The sequence below is a fragment of the Mus caroli genome, unplaced genomic scaffold, assembly GCF_978045245.1.
Source record: "Mus caroli unplaced genomic scaffold, Mus_caroli_1 scaffold_18, whole genome shotgun sequence".
In the NCBI taxonomy this organism is placed as follows: domain Eukaryota; kingdom Metazoa; phylum Chordata; class Mammalia; order Rodentia; family Muridae; genus Mus; species Mus caroli.
In genome coordinates this window covers 88,687,766-88,714,187 of record NW_028227273.1, presented here as the reverse complement: position 1 = coordinate 88,714,187, position 26,422 = coordinate 88,687,766, and the positions used below count along the sequence as shown (strand labels likewise).

General features: G+C 47.5%; 1 protein-coding gene across 3 annotated transcripts in view; it reads left to right on the top strand.

Annotated features, from left to right (window-relative positions):
* Positions 1-26,422, top strand: part of Arid1b (AT-rich interaction domain 1B) — a 354,101-nt gene that overhangs the window by 308,150 nt on the left and 19,529 nt on the right. For all 3 annotated transcript variants that reach the window (XM_029471378.2, XM_021186013.3, XM_085832859.1), the window contains 5 exons: positions 6,460-6,605; positions 12,700-12,809; positions 13,885-14,043; positions 18,508-18,717; positions 21,195-21,399. In XM_029471378.2, the coding sequence (XP_029327238.2) occupies positions 6,460-6,605; positions 12,700-12,809; positions 13,885-14,043; positions 18,508-18,717; positions 21,195-21,399 (830 nt within the window). The remainder of the gene's footprint in view (positions 1-6,459; positions 6,606-12,699; positions 12,810-13,884; positions 14,044-18,507; positions 18,718-21,194; positions 21,400-26,422) is intronic.

Genomic DNA, 26,422 nt, shown 5'->3' with positions numbered 1-26,422 from the left:
TGGTGAGGCACCTGCAGGCAAGGGCCTAATTGAGTCTTGGGTTCTGTTCTCACTGGGCAGTGTCTTGCTTTTACTAAGTTAAATGACTTTCTGGCCTAGCCTTCTTAAGAAATTTTGAAGTCTATTCTGAAACTCAAAGATGGTAAACTGGGCGTGGTGGCTCATCCCACATAACACTTGGGAAGCTGAGGCTAGAGGATTGCCACAAGTTCAGGAGCAGCCTGGACTGTAGAGGGAAACCCTGTCTTAAAAATAAAAAATCAGAAATGACTCTATGGGTGTTCTCTAGAGAAGTGCAATGCTTGTTTGTGAGTTTGTGAAATCCTGCCAAGACAGAATATAGGATGGGGAACTCAAGGCCCAAATTAATTTTGTAACTTGAGTGACAGGGCTACTAAGGTACTAGAGGTCTCAGTAAATGCCTGCAAGATATATATATTCTTAATTATCTCACTGCTAAACGCTCACTTTGATTACTCCTCGGTGCCTGTTAATTAGCCCCTCGGTGTCTGCCAAGATCACGCATCCTCTGTGTCGGAGGCATCCATAGACCTCCAGAACCCCTTAGCCTCACTCCTCTGTTAAGATGCTTCCCGATTCTGCTCTTCATACTTATTCCTGGAAGCAGGTACTCAGGCAGCATAGGAACACAGCGTGAATATTCCTGAGAGCATAGGGACATACAATGTGGATATTCCTAACACTGCAGAGGAGCAGTCCTCCTTGTGTGTCAATTGAGAATTTTCTTAATGCTATTAGAGCCTCAAGATATCATGCTAGGTTAGCATTGTTAAATACAATGCCGTTAAGAAGGTGTTTTTCCTTTATAGCTAGGCATGTTCTCCAACAAGCTCATGACTTAATATCCCATTTTTCCTAATCCAAGTTCTGCCATGTGGCTGGTTACCTCTGCTCAGGTACCCTGCATCTCCTTCATGTCCAGGACAGATCTTCCTACCCTTGGATCTATCCAGATTCCTTTCTCCCTATCACATGGCCCACCTTCTAGTCTACCCTTTCTATAGGAAATAGGTTTTATAATTGACAAGTGATGGATCTGTACAATAGACAAGATATTCTCTCTACAGAAAGGGGCATTTTAGGTGGGCACATTGGTGACCTTGTCTTAAAGTAGAGGCCTGTGTGATTGTGTCTTTTTTGAGCAGGTAGACTTTCACTCAGTACAGAACCCATAGGGTCCTGGAGTCACCAGCAGCAGGGAAAGTATAGGCTGCGAGAGCCACTGCTGCCCTCTGTGGCTTCATCTGGGCCAAGCTTGCAAGGCAGTGAACGCACTGAGAAACTCCAGGAAAGGACTGGAATGGGAGTCTCTGGAGTAAGTGTGTTCAAAATACCTTAGTTCAGTTCTGTACGTTACTAATAAATGGTGCGTAAAACAGAAGAGGAGGCTCAACAAATCACTCACCTTTGATGGTGAAGAAATTATCCTTAGTCATCAGTAAAATCCAAACTGCCAGACACTGTGCTTACATTGTCTTTGTACTCTGATGTCAAAGCTTTTGAGCTTCATTTCTTTTCATTGGTCTGGGAGCCAGGAAGGATAAGTGAACACAGGTAAAATGAAGAGTTGGATCTGCAAGCCACACGGCAGTGCTGCTGTGGGGTGGTGTGATATCCAGGTGAAGTCGTTGCAGAGGGGAAGATGCTCCTGACATTTGTGGTGGTGTGAGCTTCGTGACACCTTAGTGATGTGCAGAGTCTGAAACGAAGAGCCTCACCAAGCCTCTGAGAGGAAGGGTTCTGTGGACATTTGTCATCCAGGAGGAGGGGCTTCCCAGATCACAGACACTCACTCAAGGCCAAGAAAATTTGCACCTGGAGAGTTAGGCCTCTGTACTGCAGAGATTTAGGCCTCTGTACTGCAGAGAACATTCTGCAGTGTGTGCTGGCAAGGTCGCCACTGTTCCTCTGTTGAAAAAATACTGTTCTCCCATCCTTCAAAGAAAAGTGAAATTCCTTGTTCACAAGTCTTCTTCACTCTGTATCCTCTGAACTACCTCACCTTCTATCTTACTCTCATTTCATCTCGTCTCGCCTAGAGCTGGACAGTGGCCTGCTAAGGCCAACAGAGACACAAAGCAGACCCGAGTGCCCGTGGCTTAAGAACTGTGGATCCCTGTAACAAAAACAAAAACAAAACCAGGGCCTCAGGCTGTTTAAACAGAGTGCAACTGCTCCACACCCTTTGTGCTAGAAGGCACTCTCAGTTACACAGAAATCCCTCCTGTTCTGTCAGACTTTACTCTGCCAGCAGCAGGATGGTGTCTTTAAAACACCAAGTTCAGCATCCTTCCTGCTGCTGAAAAGTGCCCTGGGTATCTATCTATCTATCTATCTATCTATCTATCTATCTATCTATCTCTGTGTGTGTGTGTTGATGAGGACACAGCCACCAAGAGCCAGCTGTGACTAGACTGCTTACACCAGATGCTTCAGCCAGGCTTCTGCGGGTCTTTGCTCCTCCGTGGTTCATTTTCTTTTGGTTCAGATCTAAGGGCTGTGTGGCACTGTCCCCTCCTCGAGGAGTGCTATTCCTTGTTACTGCAAGGTCAGATAGTGTATGGACCTCTCTTGTCTGTGATAAGCAAGCTTGTAGTGGCACGTTGGCTGTTGACTTCTTGTTGGTTGTTTTGGCCACTGCTGTGTTCCTGAGGCCTATTGTCACTAGTTCCGTGTACAGCCCCAACCCTGGGCAGATAACCATGAGTGTAATATCTGGCTGAACAGAAAGGATTTCTGCTTAATTTTTCTTAATCTAGAGTGTCTTCTCACACAGAGTGTGGAACCGTTGTGTTTTGTTTAAACAGACTGTGGTCCTGTGTCTTTACAAGGAACCACGGTTCTTAAAACAAGAAAATGTCTTGAGAAGGGGCTGAGAGATGGTTCAATGGTTAGGACCACTGGATTTTTTTTTTTTTTTGCAAAGAACTAGGGTTCAGTTCCAAGCACCCCCAAAATGTCCTACAACCTTATATAACTCCCAGTTCCAGGGCATCTGATGCCCTCTTTGGACCTCCTCAGGCCCCGGGTACACTGTGGAGCATATACAGACATGCAAGCAAAACACTCATTCATACATACAAAGTAAAAATAAATTTTAAAAAAATGTTAGCGTCTTAAGTGGAAAGTCCCAGAAAAGATCTGATGGTGCAGGCTCACCTTCACAGGTTGTCTTACTAAAGGGTGGCTGTGTTCAGAAAGGCCCTGTGGGAACCAGGAGCTGCAGAGCAGTGCCTTCTAGCCTTATTTAAATTGGGCTCCATCATAAATGGAAATGGCAGGTTACTTCTTCTCCTAGTCCCAGTCCACAGCCTGTTTAACTAAAGCTCTGGTGAGTCTCTGGGGCAGCCCCAGAAGAACCAAACCCCAGCCCAGGTGAGCCCAGGTCACTGTGTCAGCACACCGAGGCATAGCAGGTCATCGCTGTGTACTGTGTCCCAACAGCCTCCCACATTGTGGCATTTAACTGCCACAGCTATCTGCCGAATCTGCAAAACCAGGGCAGCTTCTTCATCGTCTACATCTGTCACACAAGAGTCCTTTCCTTCCTAGACACAAGGGATCCAGAAAGCTGTTAGAGCCATGTTTAACACCAACCATCTCTCCCATGGTGGTGTCTTCAGAACCCAGAGAACTTTTTGTCTTGTTACTTTCTCAGTTAATATCAGCGGCTGTCACCAGTGTCCGTAGTGTTGGGAGCCCTTAGAAAGGAAGTGCCCAGGACTGAGAGCTACAGAGCAGCTAGGAATCCTGCCACTTCCTGTTGTTGTGTGGCCTTGGGCAAGTTACTTAACCTCTGATCCACATCTGCTTAATTTGCATGTGAGCATAATTGTCCTCAGGAGTTTGAAAAACTAAGTGCACATCAGACATCTCAGTCAGTACTGGCTGTGACTAACACACATGCCAGTCATGGCACACACCACATTCAGATAGAAACACTGCCACTCTCGGGACCCAGGTGGTTGGCTCCCAGAGCCCCAGAGGCCATGGGCAGTATGGCTAGTGTCAGAGTCAGGACCCCAGCTCTATAACCACACTGGAAACTCCAGCTGAGGAAACCATGGTAACTTACAACTCACATCCAGCAGGCTGACTTTTAATTTTTTGAGGGGTTTTCTGTCATTTTAAGTCTCTTTATTTTTTAAGTAATGAGCACGTTTGTCTTCTGGTGATTGTGGGCACTGCTAATGCAGAGGAAATCAAAGATTAGGGTCAGGTGACAGTGCACATTGTTACCTGCCTAGTGAGTACCATATTCTCATTTTCCTTCCTGCCTTCACATGAGCAGGTGTGTTAAGGAGCCATGATTTTCATACACACTGTACTATGTTCCTAAGAACACAGTGTCCTAATGAACAGTGTTCCTAAGAACAGCACTGAGACCCAAGCAATATGGGAACATGCTCTGGATTCTTTTTAGGGTTCTCACAAGCACCCAACAACCTACTAAGTAATGGTAGCTCTACCCAAGCCAACTCCAGGAGGCACTCTGATGCTGGTCAGCAACCTGTGGACATTTGCAGTGGCTCCCAGAGCCATGTATGCACATGCTGTCCTGTTGGGAACATCTTCCCAAGTACTGCGTGAGAATAGGTTCAGACATTCCCTGAGTGGTTTGTACTATTTATAAGAAGAAAAAACAAATGCTTAAACCTTTGACACTTTGATTTTTAAAAAAATAGTTCTTAAATTTATTATATAAGCCAGAAAGTTGAATCCACTAGAAATTGATGCCCAAAGAATAATCTTAATGGTTTTGAGCAATATTTTTTTTTAAGATTTATTTATTATATGTAAGTACACTGTAGCTGTCTTCAGACACGCCAGAAGAGGGCGCCAGGTCTCGTTGCGGATGGTTGTGAGCCACCATGTGGTTGCTGGGATTTGAACTCTGGACCTTTGGAGGAGCAGTCGGGTGCTCTTACCCACTGAGCCATCTCACCAGCCCCAAGCAATAATTTATTTGACTCATTTAAGTCTTGTGATACTGTTGACTGCTCAGTGTTAAGAGCCACCAGGGTAGCATAGGCAGTCTGGAGCAGGTAGAGGACGACTGAGCCTGACCCTCTTCTCAGCAGCACTGGGGCAGGCCTTTCAGAGGTACAGCGTTTCCCCAAGGCAAGCTTAGCTTGTACTGGGAGGGTCCCATGAAGGGTCTGCACACGCTAGACAGTCCTCCTGTTGCTGTGAGCTCTCCGTGGGCAGACCAGAGCTCCATGCGCTTAGCACAGCCCCTCCCCCCTCTCACTGCTAGCCTGACAAGAAACTGAGTCCCTAAGAGGTGGCGTCTCGGGAAGTGAGGACTCTTTTAGATCCTCCTTGCCCATGACTCCACTCCTGGAAGTCTGTCGTCTTCCCCACCATTCCTTAAACCACTGGTTTTTATAGGACCCAATATAAAAACTTAAAGAACAGGGCTGAGGTGGAAACAGGACTTTCTCTCGTATCTGTGCTATCAGGAAATATGGGACAAAGGTTTGTCGTAATAGCATTCAACACTGCTCTGTGGCTCTTTTCATTTCTGACTTCTGGTTTTGATGCGGGGATGTTAGCAGTGTGAGTAGTCTGATCTTGTTAACAATTAGAGCTGGAGGGCTCAGTGGTTAAGAACACATTTGCTCTTGCAGAGGACCCGAGTTCAGCTGCCAACACCCATCTCAGGTAGCTCACAGACTCCACAGAGGTCCCACGTCTCAAGTCCAAGTCCCCATGGGCACATGAATATTCATTCTCTCTCTCTCTCTCTCTCTCTCTCTCTCTCTCTCTCTCTCTCTCTCTGACACACACAAACACACACACAAATAATATAAATCTTGGTGCAGCATATTGGTGTGTTTGCATAGTCCCATTGATCAAATCTGTGGGCCTCCACATACTAGGCTAGAACCTTACCTCAGATCTACATCTACTTAAATGCATGTTTTTTAATGAGATCTCTTCCTAGTCATTTTCACATAATATTCTCTCCCTCCCTCCCTCCCTCCTCCCTCCCTCCCTCCCCCCCCCCCCCCCGACACATACAAACGCACACACAAATAATATAAATCTTGGTGCAGCATGAGGCTCTAGCTCAGCCTTAGAATATTGGGCTAGGAAGTGTACAGGTCAGGGATGGAATGGCCCAGATTTGTTCCCTGGTGCCAAAAGGGATAAAGAGGGTGGGGGGAAGCATTTTTTAAAAATTAGAAATTGATTTGGCTTACTTTTGTTATTCCTGCTTTTATTTCCAGTCCGTTACTCCGGCTTGTGTTTATCTTGACATGACTAAGACTTTAACCTGTGCACCTTGTGAGTGGCATTTTGAATATTTACCCACCAGCAGAGTTAAGCCTTTCTGAAGAATACCAGCCCTGCCCCTGCATCCTGCAATGCATGCCAGAGTACCGTGTTGTCGCCGTGGTATTCAGTGTGTGTGCCTGTGCTCTCTCCCTGCAGGCAAGGCAGTTTTCCTGGCATGAACCAGAGTGGCCTTGTGGCCTCCAGCTCTCCCTACAGCCAGTCCATGAACAACAACTCCAGCCTGATGAGCACCCAGGCCCAGCCCTACAGCATGACGCCCACAATGGTGAACAGCTCCACAGGTAACCAGAGCCTCTGCTTCTGAGGGCCATCCTGCCTTCCTCAGCCTCCCCTCAGGTACATGGTGAATGTGCCCCAGTGGCTAGAAAAGGCAGAGCTCCCAGTCCACGTGGGTAAGGCCACTGTTGTGCTTCAGAGACCTTGCTTGTCTGAGGTGAGAGCACACCTGATGTAAATAGCTTTTCACTGCTTAGATGCTGCAGCCACGCTTCAAATGTCTCTGGATGCAAACTACACATTCTACATTCTCATTGTCATTAAGAGAGTTGAAGGCTCCCCAAACAGGAAGTGTCCCTTGGCAGTGGCAGCACAGAGATCGAGGATCTGTGCTGAATAGGAAGGGCTTGCAGGGCCAAGCAGAGAGAAAATTCCCTCTCCCGTCCAGGACGGCCACTTTCCAGGTGTGTGGCATCTGGCAGCTCCTGAGTTCTGTCTACATCTCGTCTCTAAGGAGAGCTGTCCTGGCTATGAATAATCCTCTGTCCCCTTCATAATTTTCATTCTTGCCTTCTTACAGTCAGGCCTGCTTAGTACACTGCAGAGTACCATCCAGTGGGAGCACTGTCTAAGGCCACTTCTCCAACCCAGAGCTTCCCAGAGACGAGTTCCCTCAGAAGTGGGAACCTGGGATTCCGCTGACCGGTAGCACCCCTACAGTAGGTTTCGTCCATTATTTCACACAGGCTTGGTGTAAGCATGGCAAGTCCTCTTAAGCTTTGGGACATGTCAGGGACACATTGTGAGCCCTAGCTCCCTACAGACATCATTCTCCATTCACACAGCTGTGGCCCATGCTCTCTGTGTCTGTAGCCTGGAGAGGCCCACCCTGCTCCCAGAGCTCTCTGTCCACAGCCCAGAGGGGCCAGGCATGAGCCTCAGAGCCAAACAGTGGCCTTCCTGATCAGTGCTCTGTTAAAGCGTGGGTCTGCAGTACCTAAGTATCGCTTCCTAGTATTGAGCAGGCGGTGCTGGTGCCGCAGGGAACTGAAGTATGCAGATTCCGCAGGCTGCTCACTTGGAGCCACCGCCTCCCTGAAGTGCTGCCCAGGCATTAGAGGGTCTGGGTCAGGATGGCCTATGTTCTGTCTAGCTTCCTGAGATAAAATTACTTCTGAAACTGGAATAAATTTTTATCTACTGTTATCGATACTCATTTTTCCTTTTTTCTTTAAACCCCAGAGCTCCCAAAATATTAATAACAAACAGATGGCACACAGCCCTGACTAAGTAGATGTATGGATTTTTAAGCAAGAATCAGTTTTATGGGAACTCACAGAAAGGGCTTCATTTTATTATTCAGATAATTCAGCGTTCATTGCTTCATGCAGAGGAAAGCTTTTCAGTGAGAGGCCATTTATCCTTACAGCTTTCTGTATAACATAGTAATATATTTTTCATGGTATTGTACATTTCAAAATATTGAGTTTTTAATAATTTAAACATTTATCAAATTTTGTTCTCCACATTTATGTGATTTTATTTCCACATTATTAAGTTGGATGCTCCCCGACAGAAAGTATTCACTCAGCATACCTGATTGACCATCTAGTGTTTCTTCTGTCTGTTGACAGGTCTGTGTGAGTCTGTTGTGAGTGTTATTCTCAGAGGAACAAGAATAGCAGGATTGCAACAGTGCTGCTCCCCCGGAGCTCTGTGCTACCCTACACAGTGAGAGTGGCTCCTGGTACCATCCTCCTCCATGGCCTGAGACCATGGAGCAGCAAGTCCCACAGGGAGCAGCAAGGCATTCATTCCTCCATCAGGGTACCCTACAGAGGAAGGCGGCAGCAGAGATGCAGGCACACCAGCAGCAGCGCTTTCTGAGATTCCATTAGCAACCTCTATATATCCCTAGCATCCCAGCATTCCTTTCACTGGGCCAAACAGTAGTGTTGTACAAGGTGAACAGCACCCACCAGAAGAAATCCTCCTGTGTAGTAGTGACATTGTCACCGGCTTCAGCGAGCGAGTAACTACTTAAACAGGATCAGTGTGTGTGTGTGTAAGGGTGGCAGCTGTTTCTTCCTGAAAGCGCCAGTGGATGTGGGGTGGGAAGCAGCAGGGACTTGACCTCTGATGGAGCAGTTGGCTTCCATGGGTTTTGATGGTCTCTTCACATGTGGGATTGAAGTTTGTTCTTAGCAAGTTGGATTTAAAAACTAGAGTCAATACAGCAAGTGTACAGTTAATAAGTAATAAACCAGTCAGTTCCACCATCCGCCAGGCCTGGCCTGAGATAGGACCATTTCTGTGTGTTACGTCTATAGCACTCCTTCTGGGTGCTTATCTGCACACAGGGCATCTCTTTCGAGCGCACGTGTGCATTCCAAAGCCTATCACTTGGAGCTCTAGTTCCCCTCTCTAGAAGTCACTCTGTAGAGACCAGTTTTCCTCTGTACTTCCCTGTGGGATAGAAGAATACCCCACTGGCAGATTTAGCCAGATTCTAATCCCAAAAGTGAAGTGCGCCATCACTTTCCTATCTGGACACTGAGCGCCAGCTCTGTTGTATTACTTTAGAACTACCCAAACCCTGCCTGCTTCAGGGGTCTGGAGTGCCCGTTACAGCTGCAGCTCCTGTCTGAATGCTGCATTAGTAACAACTCCTCGGGGGACTTTCACAGGTGTGCAGCCACAGCTAGGGGATATGTCTTCTCAGTAGTCCCTTATCAGTCACCCTCCATCTTCAAGAAACAAAACAGGCAGGCAAACCTGAGACAAGGAAGGAAGCAGGCAACTCGGGGCCAGGTGAGGGTCTTGATAAGTCATGACGGAAAGGTTTTTTAAGTTCAGAGACATCCATGCTGAAATCTTACCAGAGTACATCAGGATGCCTTGCTTGGTCTCATCCTGGCTGGAGGAGGTCTTACCCCGCTCCCGGAGGAGGCCAGGCTCCAGGGCCAGCTCAGAGACTGCCACCTGTGCACATTATGGAGTTGTGTGCTCCTCCTCGTGTTCACGGGCACTCCCACAGAAGGCTGTGGTGAGAGGAAGGATCTTCTTGTCAGGGTGTGAGGAAGAATGTTTCCCTGAAGATCTTCATGCAGCTCTTGTATGTGCTGTGTTCACCACTCAGTATGTATGGTTACATATCTGCCACTTACCAAATCTGCATGTAGGTGATGCTTGCCATGCTGGATCAAGAGGATCACAGTGAGTTGAGGCTAGCCTGGACAACATAGTTTGCTCTAAGATAGCCTAGGCTGCAGAGAGAGCCAGCTTGTTTCAAAAAATAGTAATGACCAATTCATGAACAATGTAGGCCTTTCTTGTGTTTCGGAAAGACAAAATATCTCTACAATATGGGATGCTACCAAGAAAGGATCAGAACATCGTGTGTCTCCCTGCCTTCCGGGAATGGTTGCAACTTTGTAACGAACAGAGAGAGACTGAGAGGAAGCTTCACAAGTCCTGTGTTCCCTGTGTCCTCGGGAATACCTCTAGTCTCGCTACCTTAGGACCTTGACCCCTAGTGCTTTAAGAAGTCATTTTAGCTCTTAAATTCCAATGGTGGAACAAGAGTCTGTGCTTAGAGTGTGTTTACATCTTATCTCACTCAGGACAGCCCTTGCTGTCTCTGGTCATGCCTGTCTGAACTTCACACCCTGGATCTCTGGGAATTGTAGAAATAGCAGTTCCTTGATATAAAGCACCCTGACCGTGATGTGGTCTCTCTCCTGAAGAAAGAGAAAGAAAACACCGTGTCCCTGAGAGGCCGCTGCCCTGGAGGGTGACAGATATATGGCTCTATACAGTGATTCTTTTGAAATTTTGGTTAAATCAAAGCTAAACATTTCAAGAAAAAGAAAAGCCACAGTAGGAAAGACAGGACGTTGTGCTTCGTGTCAGGCCATTCCCATCTCCCATGATAGGGCTGTGCACGTGAATCTACATAACTAGGATGCCTAGGTTAACGTACATAATAGAGAATGGAGAAACTTAGGAAATTTCAAATGTCATATATGCTTATATTCATCTGAGTCTGATTATGGAATCAGTGTGAATTACTGCTGATTATTGTAATACAATTGGCTTAGCTCTTTCTGCTTAAAATTACTTTTGTGTACATTAATGTGTGAAATGCATAAAACATATTACTATTCCTACTGCCAAAATAATATCCAGATATAGCTTACAAATACTGGCAGAACAGTCCACTGTCACCTCTGGAGCAGCAGGATTTGATAGAAGCCACGTGCTATGACTGTCCCTCTCTCCAAACTGTGCTGCCTGTCATTGCTCTGAGCAACTGCAGAAGAGCAAGAATTCGCAGCCGTTCATGCCCAGGCCCTTCTTGCCCTGTGCTGCTTTCTTTCTTCCTCTTCTCCATCTGGGCTAATTCCTTCCTCGTTGGGGCCTGCAGGAGAGCCGCATATCAGCCACTTCTCTGAGCAAGGCTGTCTCCACTGTAACATCGCCCAGCTGCCCTTTTTTTTTTTTTTTTTTTTTTTTTTTTGAGGTTTCACACATTCACAGAAATAACACATTTTTAGCTGATCCCAATAGATTTTTCTCTGCAGCTGCATCACTTGAAAAAGCTTTTTGTTCCAGTTCTTAAAGTCTAAGTATTAAAAGTAATTTGGAAAAAAAAAAAGGAAAAACATCTCAATTATGTTCTGTGTGTGTCGCGATGCCTTTAAGGACTGACTGAGCTGCAAATGGGCTCTGCAAACCCAGCTAGTGTGCCTGTGGCAACTCAGGCTTTCAGAGCACGGTACTGAGTGTGCCGATGCAAACTTCAGGGCACGTGGCAGGCAGGGTAGGCTTTTTTGGCAGGACCTATGGTCTCAACCTGCAGTGATGCTAACGATATTAACAAATTAGCACCATGGAGCTTGCCAGCTAACTCACCAGAGCCTGCTCATTCTCTCCCTGCTGTAATTAAAACTAATTATTTTCTAAAACATAGTAATACATGAATATATGCAGTAATCGTTTCTGTAGTGGGCGATCTGCAGGGCCTGTTTCAGGCTGGTTTTCGTTTCCTTCTTTCTGGTACATTGTGCTCCTTGCATCCTGCCTGGCTGAGCCCACACTTGCCGTGGCAGCATCTGGAGCAGGTCCTGTTTATGATGCCTCAGGGTTCTGTCATCTTGACAGGGAATGAGTGCAGATAGCTGCCTCAGTTTCCTCTTGTCCTTTACAGTTGTATTTAGCATGTCCTCCAGCTCAGGGGTGTGCAGATGGCTCTCTAGTGGGTTCTCCGGAAATTCAGCTCTGTTCCCTCAATAACTACACTGATTGCCCTCTGTGGTCTGATTCTAACCTTACAAAGAAACCAAACCTTCTCCCAAGTATGTCTGTTGGTATCTACAATGAGTACATATGCGTCAACTGATGTCTAAAACTTTGACAGGGTTTAGAGAAAGCTGGCTGCATTGCTCAGCCAAAGATAGGAAGTATAGGTTGCATCAGGAACTGCTATGGGCACTTCACTCCTATGGAGGGTTGGTGACTGCAGGCTCTGTGCCAGCTGAAGGGACAGCAACCCACTGTAAAGTCATAGGAACTTCCCCTAAGTCCTCTGTGTGGCTCTTGTCCTTTACTGTAGACTAGACCATATGAAGTAGCTAAGATTTTTCGAACAGTGATTACTTGAACTGAGGAAATACAAGGCCAGGCCATCTCGAGCCCAGGTGAGCACTGAGCTGCTTGCCAGCCAGGCCCCATGAGTGATTTATATGACTGCCCATTTCCACTGCTGCCTACCAGCTTAAGCTGCAATAAAGAAAAACTCTTATAAATTTGCCTCCATGTTTGGGACTCTTGCGTATATTGAGTCTGCCTCTTTCTCCCATGGAAAGCAGTTCATACATCATTGTGCTTCAGGGTCCTGTGACTCTTCTGGCCGGCTGGCTGGCTGGCTGGCTGGCTGACCGGCTGGTTGGCCGGCTGGCTGGCTGGATGGATGGATGGATGGCCAGCCGGCTGGCTGGTTGGCTGGCTGGCCGGCTGGCTGGTTGGTTGGTTGGTTTTGCCCCGTTTTTCCTTCAGGAGAAGCTTGGGTGCTGTGGTGCTTTACTTAGTAGCTCATGTAAGCAGGGGTGTCATGGTACATCCCAAGAATAATGCTGACTTTCTCCTATTTTCCATTAGCATCTATGGGTCTTGCAGATATGATGTCTCCCAGTGAGTCCAAATTGTCTGTGCCTCTTAAAGCAGATGGTAAAGAAGAAGGCGTGTCCCAGCCTGAGAGCAAGTCAAAGGTATTTCCTCCCTGCACACTATGGCCCTCCCTCCCTCCCTGCACACTATGGCCCTCCCTCCCTCCCTGCACACTATGGTCCTCCCTCCCAGCACACCATGGTCCTCCCACTCTCCCTGCACACCATGGTCCTTTCTCATGCCACAGGCTCCCAGGCTGCTTGCTCTTCTCAGCCTGGTACTGCGACACTGCCCCATGTCCTTCCTCTCTGCGTGCCTCCATGTGTCACATGTTTGCAGTCTTTTCTCTCCTACTGCACATCCCCCAAGGGCTGGATATGAAAGTTACTGTTTCTTATGGCATTATCACCATGGGGGAGTTGGAGGGGACAAAACCTACCTGAGAGATGCTCTTGAGAGAAGCAAGGGATCTCCGTTGCCTGGCGTGGACACCTGGAGTCATTTCTCTGCTTTTAGTTTAGAGCTTCCTGTTTGGGCCACCTCAGCAGCAGCATCCATATTAGTTTGCTTCCCTACCTTGTTTCATAAATAAGGCTCCTTATCTTTTCTCACGCTTTCCTGCATAATGGGTAATCCATGCTTAGCATTCCATTTAAGCTTAAGCAAGCATGATGGCTTTGGGTCCTTTCCAGCATCCCTCACAGAGACCAGCCATACTAAGAATGTTATGGTGCTTTGCTTTGTTTGGGGTGTGGGGGGAGCATCATGTTCCTATATACAACTGTGTTAGAGAGATACATACACATACACATCATGTTCCTATATACAGCTGTGATAGAGAGATACACACACTTACACATCATGTTCCTATATACAGCTGTGATAGAGAGATACACACACTTACACATCATGTTTTTATATACAGCTGTGCTAGAGAGATACACACATACACATCATGTTTCTATATACAGCTGTGATAGAGATACACACACATACACATCATGTTTCTATATACAGCTGTGTTAGAGAGATACACACACATACACATCATGTTCCTATATACAGCTGTGATAGAGAGATACACACACATACACAATTAGTCTGTTAAACTGGATGTGCCTTTGCTTTACATGAAGTTTGATGTAACTTTGTCTTCCCCTTGTTCCTCTCCCACAGGACAGCTATGGCTCTCAGGGCATTTCCCAGCCTCCAACCCCAGGCAACCTGCCTGTCCCTTCCCCAATGTCTCCCAGCTCTGCCAGCATCTCCTCCTTTCATGGAGATGAGAGTGACAGCATTAGCAGCCCAGGCTGGCCCAAGACACCATCAAGCCCTGTAAGTGATCCTGGCTGTCTTTTTTTTTTGTTATTTTGGGGCTTGGGGGGATAGTTAATAATGTTTTATTGCTCGATGGCTTGCATTGTTGATCCATGAAAAGGCTTGCTTTTTTTTATTTCATTAGTAACAGCACAAAAATGTGTGCCATAGATCTTTCTGGCACTATCAGCAGCTGCTCTGAAGTGAAGGCCTGCCTCCACAAGGAGGTGTGCTGACACTCTGGGGGTCCAGACTCCTCCAGGAGTGCGGACTGTGTGCCATCAAAGGCGTCTCTAAAACCAGCTGCCTCCTTTTACAAGGGAACTAACTAATAGCGGTCATGAGAAAAAATGTCGCATTTAGCTGCGGGTTTAACTTTGTCATGGGCTGTTATATCTAAAACATATTCCGAAGCTTCGTATCTGAAATAAATGAATAAATATTGCAATCTGGCACAGCATACCATAGCGGCAGCCCTGCCTCTATGTCTGAAATTGACAAAGGTATGGAGATGCTAGTTCACGTGGAGTAGACTTAAGAATGTATGTGTGCATCTGAGCCATTGGAGAAACGTGTTTGCATGCCGGGAAATGCTTTTCTGATCACCAAGCTGGGCTTTACTCCTTCTAAAATATTATTCTGTGCCAATAAAAATAAGTAGTGTGTTACAGTAACCTTTTTACTATATACACTCATACAGGGAATCAAAAGATCTTTAAAAGTTGTTTAAAAACCTAACATGCAGTTAGTGGACAAGAAGCATGACAATGTATTAAAGAGCCCAGCTCAGGACAAGTGGGAGGGAGAAGCCCCTGGCTGTGCAGGGTCCACCAATCCAGTCCAAAGCCACAAGGAGCTACTGTGCTGAAGAGCTGGTGGCTGGAGCAAAGGTTAAAGAAGCTCGCCTGTAACCACCCCCTTCCTTTTCAGAGCAGAGACGGGAGGGCGCTGTGGAGCCCCCTTCCAGCAGATGGGGTTCAATTCTGAGATACTCAGGATGAGATGTGAACTCGGGAAAGAGAGCGCACAGACCCTTGTTTTTTGCTGTTGTGCTGTGTGCTCTGAGTCTCCGAAGGCAGGCAATACTGTGTATTTTTTCCTCCTTTCTCTCTCCCTTCCTTTCTTGCTCTTTATAACAGGAAAAAGTATATGCATTAGTAATTCTAAATGAATGGGAAGAATTTAAATACATTTGTAAAACTATTAGCATATTGGCTCAGTGATAGAAAAGGATAATCTTTAAAACTTAAGATAATAATTACAAATAATCACTGAACTTGAAGACCACTTGTGAAGGAATTACAGGTGACCGAGGTCTGCGGTGTTCTAACTTCCCACTCAGTCTGCCTTATCCAGTGAGGCTTGTGCAAAATTCTGATCAAAATTCTACTTTTTAGCTGGATGCAGCACCACAAGCCAGTAGTCCCAGAGGAAAGATGCAGAAGCAGGAAGGCTCCAGCCTGGGCTACATAGCAAGACCCTATCTCAAAAATGTTTTCTTTTTTCAATCTTATTTAAATGTAATAGAAAAGCAAACTAAAGTATTGCCCGTTTTCTGATGATTACACTTGAAACATAATATTTTTCTTTTTTAAAAAATATTGCCACATGTATTATTTCTTTATATACCATAAATTGTTTTGTGTTTAAAAATGTGCAGCAACTCCTGGCTCTAGTACTAAATAAGGGCAGGAGAAGCCATGTTTGTTGTGTGGAAAATGCTAGACTCCTGCTGTGTGCTCTGCTGTGCACTCCTTGCCTGAAGGAGCTAGTTATTCAGGATGGGACTGAAGAGGGCAGAGTGCAGGGCCTCGTGTTATTGTTGCCTCAGACCACGACAGGCATCTGCGAGTCAGGAGGCTCTAGCTGCTCCTTAGAGATACCACTTCATTCTGTGTTTGAATTTGTTCTTAATACTGTCCCCAGTAAAGCTTTCCAAAAGCAAGCGTGAACTGGGCAGAGCTGCCGTGGTTGCTTTGACAGTGGGCTGTGGACCAACACTGCTTTGTTAGGAAACATTGTAAAATATAAATAAACATTTGTCCATACAAATATACATAGAACCAAGCATATGGTAAAGACTGCAGAAATGTAAATCTGCCTCAGAGACTTGAGGAAATGTGCATTTTAGCTTAATTAAACTGTATGTAAGGAAAACATTTGTGGCACTATAAGAATATCTTGCTGTGGATTTTCAAAGCACACGTCCCTTTTTTTCCCCTCCCCAGTGGTTTCAGAACCTGGGAGTGCTCACCGCACAGAAGTAGTTCCAAGTGCCTCTTGGCCACCTGCAAGAGTTACTGGGTCCTCCTGAAGGCCTTTCCTCATAGACACTGTCCTCAGGTGGGGACTGGAGAGATGGCTCAGAGTCGTTAGGGCACTAGCTACTCTTTCGAAGGACCTGGGTTTAGTCCCCAACAGCCAGTGGTGGCTCACAGCCATTGTAACTTCAGTTCCAGAGGATCCAGCCCTCTTCTGGCCTGTATGGCACTGTACACATATAGGGTCAGGACCACAGTCGCCGCCGTCATCACTGTGTGCGCCATGACCAAGTGATACATATACACATGAAATAAAAATAGATCTAAAAGAAAAAACTTCTTTAGAGGGTCCCAACCGCTGGTGTGTAGGAAAGAGGAAGAGATGAGTTTCACAGCAGCAGGAAGCACACATGCTCTCTGTCGGACTCCGCCTCTCTGTTCTTCTTTCTTTAGGACAGTGGGTGGCTCACCAGCAAGCCTTAGGACAGGGAGACAGCCACTGTTGCTCTCTCAGCTGTAGTCTCTCTGTGGTCACCTTCTTCATGTCACACCTTGCTCTTTTGTCCTGTACAGAGAGATTTGAGTTCGTTGTTAATTCTTACCTGAGCACCGTTAGACTTTTCACACATTTTTTACTACATTCAAGCATTTACAGAACACATCTAAGACCATTAGTGTGAAGGACACAGTGCTGAGTGAGTGGAGTCAGAATCAACAAGCTTAACACATGGATGGGAGAGTCGTCAGCAGCAGCCCACTGTAGAACAAAGCTTTACACACTCTGAACAGAATCCTGCAAAGGAGCAGTTCAGCCATGCTCAGGTAGAACTGAGCTCAGGTGTAGATGAGCCAGCAGGCCTCCTGCAAGGTGATCACATGGTCACCTACTTCTGCTCTGTGCTGTGCTCTGTGCTGTGCTCTGTGCAGTGCTCTGTGCAGTGCTCTGTGCAGTGCTCTGTGCAGTGCTCTGTGCAGTGCTCTGTGCAGTGCTCTGTGCAGTGCTCTGTGCTGTGCTCTGTGCAGTGCTCTGTGCAGTGCTCTGTGCAGTGCTCTGTGCAGTGCTCTGTGCAGTGCTCTGTGCTGTGCTCTGTGCAGTGCTCTGTGCAGTGCTCTGTGCAGTGCTCTGTGCAGTGCTCTGTGCAGTGCTCTGTGCAGTGCTGGGGAAGATGTGAAGACTGGCAAGAATGTTATCTTGGAGCTGGAGAGATGGCTTAGATGCTGTACTTGCCAAAGATCCAGTTTCTGTTCCCAGTAGCCACAGCCCCTGTCATGTGGCTCACAACTGCCTGTACCTCCAGTTCCAGGGGATCCATACCCCTCTTTTGGACTCAGTGGACATAAACTCCTTAAGTATAGTAAATTCTTATCTAAAGTAATTTTAAATGACTTGAAGTTTTAAGTTCAACTCTGAAGTTACCCCCTAAAGATCACTTACTGATGGTTTTAACTAGGTCACCTCCCCTCCCCTGCCCTTCAGGGCTGGGGACTGGATTTAGACCTTGTTGTATAGGGACACTGGGCTCTGTCACCCACCCTTTGCCTGCCTTATTTTCTTCCAATTTGAGACAAGGACTCAATAAACTATCCAGTCTAACCTCAAACTTGTAATCCTCCTGCCTCAGCCTTCCAAGTAGCTGGGAGAACAGACTTGCACCACTGGCCCAGGTCACCCATGTTTATATATGTTATGTAGCCATGTTTTTTGCCTCAATAATCAGGAATTAACACTATAGGCAGAATGGCTTTAGAGTGGCCATAGACAGGAAGCTGTCATTTGAGGAGCTGGAGGTGGCTTCCAGAGTAGTAGGCAACCATACTGGGGTACTTGTCTCGTCACGCTGAGAAGCTCAGAGACACTATGTAGGGAGAGCTGGCTGTCTCCTGCCACAATGTCAGCTACCCAGGTGCTTACGAGCACATGAGACTTCACTGGGATCTTGTCTCTCGGGATTCAGTGCATCCATCAACGTGCTTAGTTTAGTTTAGTTGTTTGAGGTGTTAAATTAAGAGTCTGGGCCCTTTTACTTAAAGTCACAGTGTGTTACTTGAGAGAATATGTAGTTTGTTCCTGAACTCGTAGCCATTATTGCTGGCAGCCGTGTGACAGCAACAGTTTCTAATGCATTTTCTTGTGCTTGTCAACTCACTGTTCTTCTCTTGCCTTTCTCCCGTCCACCCCATCCCTGCCCCCATGCCCGCCACCACATACTCCTGACACCAGAAGTCCAGCTCTTCCTCCACTACTGGGGAGAAGATCACGAAGGTCTATGAGCTGGGGAATGAGCCGGAGAGGAAGCTGTGGGTCGACCGTTACCTAACGTTCATGGAAGAGAGGGGCTCCCCGGTATCCAGTCTGCCGGCAGTGGGCAAGAAGCCCCTGGACCTGTTCCGACTCTATGTCTGTGTCAAGGAGATTGGAGGTTTGGCGCAGGTGAGCCTGTCGGGAAGAGTGCTGCAGGCAGGCCTTTGGGTGCACTGCTTGGTTCAGGATGTTGTGTTTGGCTCTGACTTTTCTAAGTCTGTAGGCCGGTCCCCCTCCTAGGACTCTGTAGTGCTCTGAGAGAGCTACAGTTCCTGACTCTGCTACCCACTCCTGTGGCCTCAATTCCCTCATTCGTCCTAGACCAGCAGACCTTTTTCCCAGGCAGCTCTAGGATTCTCTGGTTGCAAATGACTAAATTCGTCATAGATCAGATACAAATAAAATCACAAATCAGATACAATCACTATTTTTCTATATCCAGAGCAACTTATAAATTCAAACTGCATATAATGGGACTTGCCTATAATTCCATTGTTGGGAGGAAGAGACAGAAAGATCAGGAATTCAAAGGCAGCTGCAGCTAAGTGAGACTCTGCCTCAAAAGAAAGCAGAAAGGGAAATCCAGCTGTAAGAATAAAGCCATGCCTGCAGCTCCTGGATAGCTACAGTAACCCCCAGTGCTGACTGGGTGAGCAGGCCACACACCCAGGAATAGAGTTCAAGGTGAGGCTCACCTTGTGTCTGTGCAAAAACCCACCATTGCTTGTTGTCTGTCAGAATGTCCCCTAAACCCCTGTATCCTTGACACTCCACTTTGTTCACCCCATTATTTTTGCTGAGGGGTCTGGTTGAAGTAGGGTTATACCTCGTCTCACCATGGCCTTTATCTAGGTGTACTCACAAGGCACAGGTCACTAACCTTGAGAACTGATGAGGAAACTTGTGTATAACTAAGTAAATTACAATAGTGTCACTACCGGGTGAGTGGCGGATAAGCTCCTGCCATGACTAGGGGTCTCCTGTGGACTCTGTAAAGACTACAGGTCCCCACCCTAGATTAATGCTGTGGAGCTGGCTGGGTCCCCAGAAGCCTAATAGGCAGATGGAATGAGACAACAAACACCTCACCAAAGTAACCTGTCACCCTGTGTCTCTGGGGCTCTGGGGTGCAGGGCTGACCTTCACTAGTGTCTGGACCCTTTAGGTGCCTTCCCCCCACAGGACTGAGGCATATAACTAGATCCTAGAACTCGGGTCTAGCTCTTCGGAATCCCACATCACATGTGCTGGGTAGAGCACCTCTCCCCTATCTCCCTATGCCTCTGCCCCTCCCACTCTGCTTAGCTCTCCTAGGCTGGACTCTAATGCAAATCTCCAAGACTAAAAGCACTAGAATCCAGTCATCAGGTGGTGTGTATGACTCTGGTCTGGCTCCCTGAGCCATGCCAGTGTATTTAAGCAGATTACGGCTGCACACAAGCAACTCTGCAGCTTAACCAGTGCATACCCAGGGGACACCACCAATGTTGTCCCCCACCAACAAGGTCATATCCTAGCACTCTGGTTGGCCATCTCTGAAGCAGCTGTGGCCTGCTGTTTGCACCCACTTTCATTAAGTGCTGAAAGATGTATTTCCCAGAGCAGTCCAGCGGTGTGTTTATTGTTGTGACTATTTAGTACTACGTAAATGGATGTAAAGAGCCTTGTGCCAAAGTTTAGATCTATAAATTCATTAATTCATGACCATTGCAAGCTACTCGACATAGTACCTGCCCAAAGACACAAGCTTCCTTCTCCCCTGAGTTATTTGTGTGTTCATTCATGACTTTAAGTTCTTCCTTCCCATTCCAAGTTGGAATGAGAAAGTTGAAGCAATGCTCCACATCTATGTACCTCTGCCCCTCCACGCACACGCGTGCACACACACACACACACACACCCCTTCTCTTGGAAGGCTGAGGGAAACCCTGTAGGACACACACAAACCTGTGTTCCAGCCACTCAGCTGCTGGCCCACACTCCAGCCAGGGAGAAGTAAGCACTTGTGTGCTCAGCCCACAAGGAGCCTCAGTGAAGCCCGTGGGAGACTGTATCCAGAGGTTCACACTCTGGCTGCTGGGAGGAAACATCACATTTCATGTAAGAATAGTGCCGTTATCATAGTTACGGCACACTTTCCTCTTAAAGATTAGGGGGGAGAGAGAGAGAGACAGAGAGAGAGAGACAGAGAGAGAGAGAGAGGGACAGAGGGAGGGAGAGAGAGAGAGAGAGGGACAGAGAGAGACAGAGAGAGAGAGAGAGAGCAAGAGAGAGGGAGGGAGGGAGAGAGAGGGAGGGAGAGAGAGAGTGAGTTGGGTTCTTCATTCATGGGGGCTCAGAAATCTGGAAGCTCTTAGTCAAGTCTATAGGAGCCGTAGCAGGCAGAGACCCCAGCAAGTGGGCTTTTGTGTAGCCATCAGCAGGTTCCTTAATGGTTTTATGGCTGTAAACGCTGTCTGTGTGCTGCTGAGTGGGCGTGATGAGCATTAGTTAAAAGAAGCAAATGAAAAAAGTAAGCCAAGACATTAAGTGCTTGTTTGTCTCAAGGCTTTAAACAAGCCACTTTGCCATGAACCAACCATCCTGCCCATTTTTTTTTTTGCTAGGTTAATAAAAACAAGAAGTGGCGTGAGCTGGCGACCAACCTGAATGTTGGCACTTCCAGCAGCGCAGCCAGCTCCCTGAAAAAGCAGTATATTCAGTACCTGTTCGCCTTTGAGTGCAAAACTGAGCGTGGGGAGGAGCCCCCACCTGAAGTCTTCAGCACTGGGGATGCGAAGAAGCAGCCAAAGCTCCAGCCGCCATCTCCTGGTAAGAGCACCACTACAGCTGGGCCCAGCAGAGTGGACCTGGGACCAGGCTGAGCCAGAGCTCCAGAGCCAGGAGAGGACCCACCCCCAGCAGAGCTCAGGCCCTCAGAGAAGGACAGAGTGCTACAGGGTGTGGTGCTGCGCTGCCTGTCAGACCGTGCCTCCCATCAACTCATCAGAGTAGACTTAGAGTCCTGAGCCACATACCTTTGTCTGTAACACAAGGATTTAAAAATAGCCATCTCTCTGGATAGAGTAAACACCTTCATGAACCCATTCTGGTATTTTACAGTCTGGGTGGCACCACCTTCAGGCCCAGTGACTGGCTTGCACCACCTCTTCTGTCTGGGCCACTCCAGTTTGTACTTTGAAAAATAAAATAAAATCTGGACTCAGGTTCTGCTGTCACCTGAAGGGAATCCCCGCCAATGCTGTGGCAAAGGCTGTCAGGTGCATCATGGGGACCAGGTGTATAGGCAGCTCCTTCCTGCCCCTCCACCCACACAGTGGATAAGGTTACCCTATCAGCTCTCTTCTGCCATTCCCACCCTACCCCCCACCCCTGCCTTAGACTTTCAAGTGTGAAATTACCATATGCTGTAAACTGGCAAATCCAGTGTTAGAGACAGGGAAATCAGCCCCCTGCCCTGTTCTGCATGGTAGCCTCACTCAGGTAACCCCCCCCCCCCCATTTCTGGTTGCTGGTCACTGGTCATCACAGATCCCACTTAAGGCTAGTTCCCTGCAGCATTGGTGGCACCCTGCCGTTGCTGTATAAGGTGGGGCCTGTGAGCACTCATCAGTCACAGGTCTTGTTCTGAGGCTAACTGAAAGCCCATGTTTGTTGAGCAAGTGCAGTATGCTAGGAGTCTCCTGTTTACTGCACTATTCCAACGTAGCCCATATCCTATCGCACCTCCAGCAACACTTTAAAAAAATGAAGTTTAAAACCAGCGCTGGCATAAATACCTGTTGCTCACTGTGCCCGATACGATCGTCTGATTCTTCCCTTCTCGTGGAGCTCCACACAAGACAGGGGTCCCTCAGTGTTTTCCCGCCCTTTTCAGGTCCCTGTTTGAGCGCCAATCTGTAGTAGTAGGCCGGCCCACAGCCTACAAGAACCGGGTATTCCTGGAAGGCAGGGTGGGGCTGAAAGAGAGAGAGACTAGAGAAAAGAATGAAGCCAAGACAAGTTTTACTAAGAGAATGTGCTTATAAAAGGGGGGGGGCATCCCATCCCCCCCCCCCCCCCCCCCCCCCCCCCCCCCCCCCCCCCCGCCAATCCATTCTTGGTGCCTGAAGGCACCAGCCTGTAGGCAATGTGCAGAATAGGATGTGTCTCCGGAATGTCTCAAGGGTCTCTCAGCAGGTAGCAGAGTCTCAGAGGGGGGCAGCGGTAGTTGACTTAACAATATAGCTATCAAAGTCGGAAGGCTACACCCCAGGTGATCGCATATTCAGTGGCAGCAAAGTCTGAATCAGCCTGCTTCAAGGCTGGGGGCGGCTACATTTACTTCTCAGTCCCTATGGTTCCCATGAGCCCTGGTGCAGGTGTAGTTTAGATGTCCCCAAGACAGTGATGGTAGATAAGCTCTTAGGACCCCAAAGCTACCCCATGGTACTACACGAGCCCTGTTTGGGGCTTTTTGGTCATATGTTGGACACAAACTCACTCGATGCCTTAGCCTAGAAGGAAATGCCTTTGAAGCAGGCCCAGTGTTTACATCAGAATCCAGAGAAAGAACTCTGTTCACTTGTAATTGATTCTCTGGTGCCAGTCAGCATCGAAAAGCAGCCAGCCATGCACTGCCCTGCCCATCCTTAGACAGAGGTCCAGTTCTATGAAGGAAACCCTCCTCGGCAGCCTCACCCTTAATGATCCCAAACATTGACCACTCAGGACATACCTGAGCACGGGACAGGCTGATATTTAAAACCACACATTGCATTCAGTTCACAGACTTAAAGAATTGGTCTGTGAACAGCCCTGAACTGTTCTTCCAAAATAACACCCCAGTGGGGTACAGGGTCCAAAGCAGTGATGTCTGCAAAGATCTAAAGACACGTTTATTTGTCAGGAAAGAACCTGTGTCCCTGAATGGCTTGCACTTGTGTGTGGAGACTAGCTCTCCCAGCATGCCTGAGGCTCAGAACAGGAAGCCCTGCTGGGGGACAGGTCCTGCAGAAAGCGGAGGCCTGCAGGCCTCCGAGCAGCCAGCACTTTCCTTTCCCCAGTTTAGGACAGCTACCCTTATAGTGCAACATTATCATTTCAACTGCACAGAGGAGCTGGACTTGATCCACCCATCTTGGTCCAGATGTAGCTATGGTCCTGCTGTGACCTGGGGACAGTAGGAGCAAAGCTTCCTGATGCTGCCTGGGCAGCCAGTGTCCACTCCAGAGACACCATGTGGTGTACGCTGAGCCACACAGCCCATCCACGGGGCAGCAAGCAGCAGCAGCCTGCAGCCCATAGCCAGGCTTATGCATCAGAGTCTCCCTGGCTCCTTGCCCTTTGCAATTGTTGAAAAGAGCTATTCCTGTGCCAAGATGTTTTCTTGGTCTCTTTTAACATACAACTTGTAAAGCTAACTTTCAGTTAAACTTTTTTCTTTTTTTTTTTTGTTTGTTTGTTTGTTTGTTTTTCGAGACAGGGTTTCTCTGTGTAGCCCTGGCTGTCCTGGAACTCACTTTGTAGACCAGGCTGGCCTCGAACTCAGAAATCCGCCTGCCTCTGCCTCCCGAGTGCTGGGATTAAAGGGGTGCGCCACCACGCCCGGCTCAGTTAAACTTTTCTTAACAAGGCAAACTAAACCAAAAGATTTCCAATGAATGTATTCCTATATCTTGTGTCTTTGTTCTGAGAGAGTTTTTTGTTTTTTTGGGTTTTTGTTTGTTTTGTATCTCCAGCCAGTCTGGGTTTGCTGTGACTTTATGAATCTAAAGTTGAGGAGTTCAGTCAGGCCTTGGAGGTTTGTCTCGCTTCATCTCTACCACTACGCCATAGAGACGGGCACTCTGCAGACAGCTGCATCTCATGACCTCTGCCAGGGTGTTAACACGCAGTCTGCGTCCCTAGGTTCCATGCGACTCTAACCCTCAACCTCCCCAAGTTAATGGAGAAGTCTAGTCAACAGCACTTGTCCCCAGCAGACTTGGGGAAATGGCACCGAGGAGTGGGGCAGGCACAGACAAGGGAACTCCATTCAGCTTGTAAGTTTGTAACCTAAAACCCATCCATCTTTGCTGGCAGGTGGCTGACTGCATTTTTATTATTAGCTGACAAGTGATGTCACAAAAACCTGTCGTGCTTCCAACTAGGGAATCCTCAGAGGAAGATAAATGAGAACGGGCTGCGGTATAAGCAAAGCTGCCCTCCGGTTGACCTGGGTCACATGGGCTGTTCTTCCCCCCCCCCCCCCACATACACACACACACACACACACACACACTTGCTCGCGCGCCCCTCCCTTTGGCACTAGGGCACCAAGTTCATGCTGTGTAAATTATCTTCCCAGCCAGGAGCCCTGGCTGTTCCTGTCTGAAGTGTGTGAATGTGCTTAACCTCCAGTAACCTTTCTATTGTTTACTTTAGAGTATACATTCATAGCTTCTGGCAAAAGGTAGGGATCTCCTAGAGAGTAAGTCAGCCTCCTCTGCTAATGGAGTGGCAAGAAGGTGGATTCAGGCTTTTTTTTTTTTCCTAAAAGGAAAGGAAAAACACTAACAAGAAAGGAGTTTTCCTTTTTTTTTTTTTTTTATTATCTATAACTGTGAATTCTATTATAAGTGAGGGTCATTCTAAAACCACAGCAGCCTGCTAGCCATATTTCCAAGGAAAGTCAACCTGACACAGAAACGGGTTCTTTCTCCTCCTCTGCAGTCGGGGTTGATGGGGTTGATGGATTAGAGTGCTACAGAAGGCAGCCCCTTCCTCCCTCACTGTGGTTTTCCTTCTTCGTGCACATTTCCAGAGTTCTAAGTGTCTGTTAGCTGCCTGAAACCATCCCTAAGTCTCCCTGAGCTCCATGAACACAGTGGGCCACCACTCAGGCCACAGGGCCCCTGTCTGACAGACAACACTTGTACATAGCTGGTGCTTTCTAAGGACAAGTTGTCAAGTCCAAAGAAAAAAGCCCCAGTTCCCTGCACTCCAAAAGGCATCCATATATCCAGAAATGAGCTCAAGCTAGACTGTATGATGTCTGGCGGTTATATAAAAGCCAGCCTTCTGCAAGAACTTATGAAACTAGTCCCCATCTAACAGAAAGAACCATTTCCCTTAGCTGTAAGCAGAAGGACAAATGGCTACCTTTGTTACATATCAAAGCACAGACAGGCCTCTGGCTTCCTCAATATCCCAACTACCTGTTCTACATTTCAAAGTCCACACTAGCATGCTGCTAGCGTGCTGTCTTCCCAGGTTCCCTCTGCCTACACAGTTGTTCTTTCTATAATGGCAAGGTTTTCTCTGCCCTGGCTAGTCTCACCTTGCTCGCTCTAGTCTCTATCTCTTGCTGTTCTCCTTTCTCACAGATAGCCCTGGCCACGTCCGCTCTGCTGGCCATGCTCAGTCTCCTTTCTCTCCCTGCTCTCCAGATGCCTCTGGCTGCACTCTTATATCTACAATAAAAACTTGAACCATATCACAGAGTTCCTGTGGATAGTTTCTTTATTGTGCCCCTCAAATACATAGGTGACAACCACCTTTCCCATTTCTGATCCCTTCATTAAGTAATGTTTTGGAATGTGCTTAACCAACGTATTCTCTGATGTAAAAAAGACGTAGGGGTGAGGAGGGACCGACCACACACACACACACACACACACACACACACACACACACAGGAAAGCAAGAGATGTTTCCTAAGCTAGCAGTCTGCAGAGTTCACAGTCCCAGATAGTTGTGCAGGTGCCAGCACACGGGGCTGTGTGGGCTGTGTCAGTTTGCTGCTCTAAGTTCACCTGTTGAAAAGAGCCCAGATCGTCGGACACAGATTCATCCAGCATGCTCCTGTCTAATC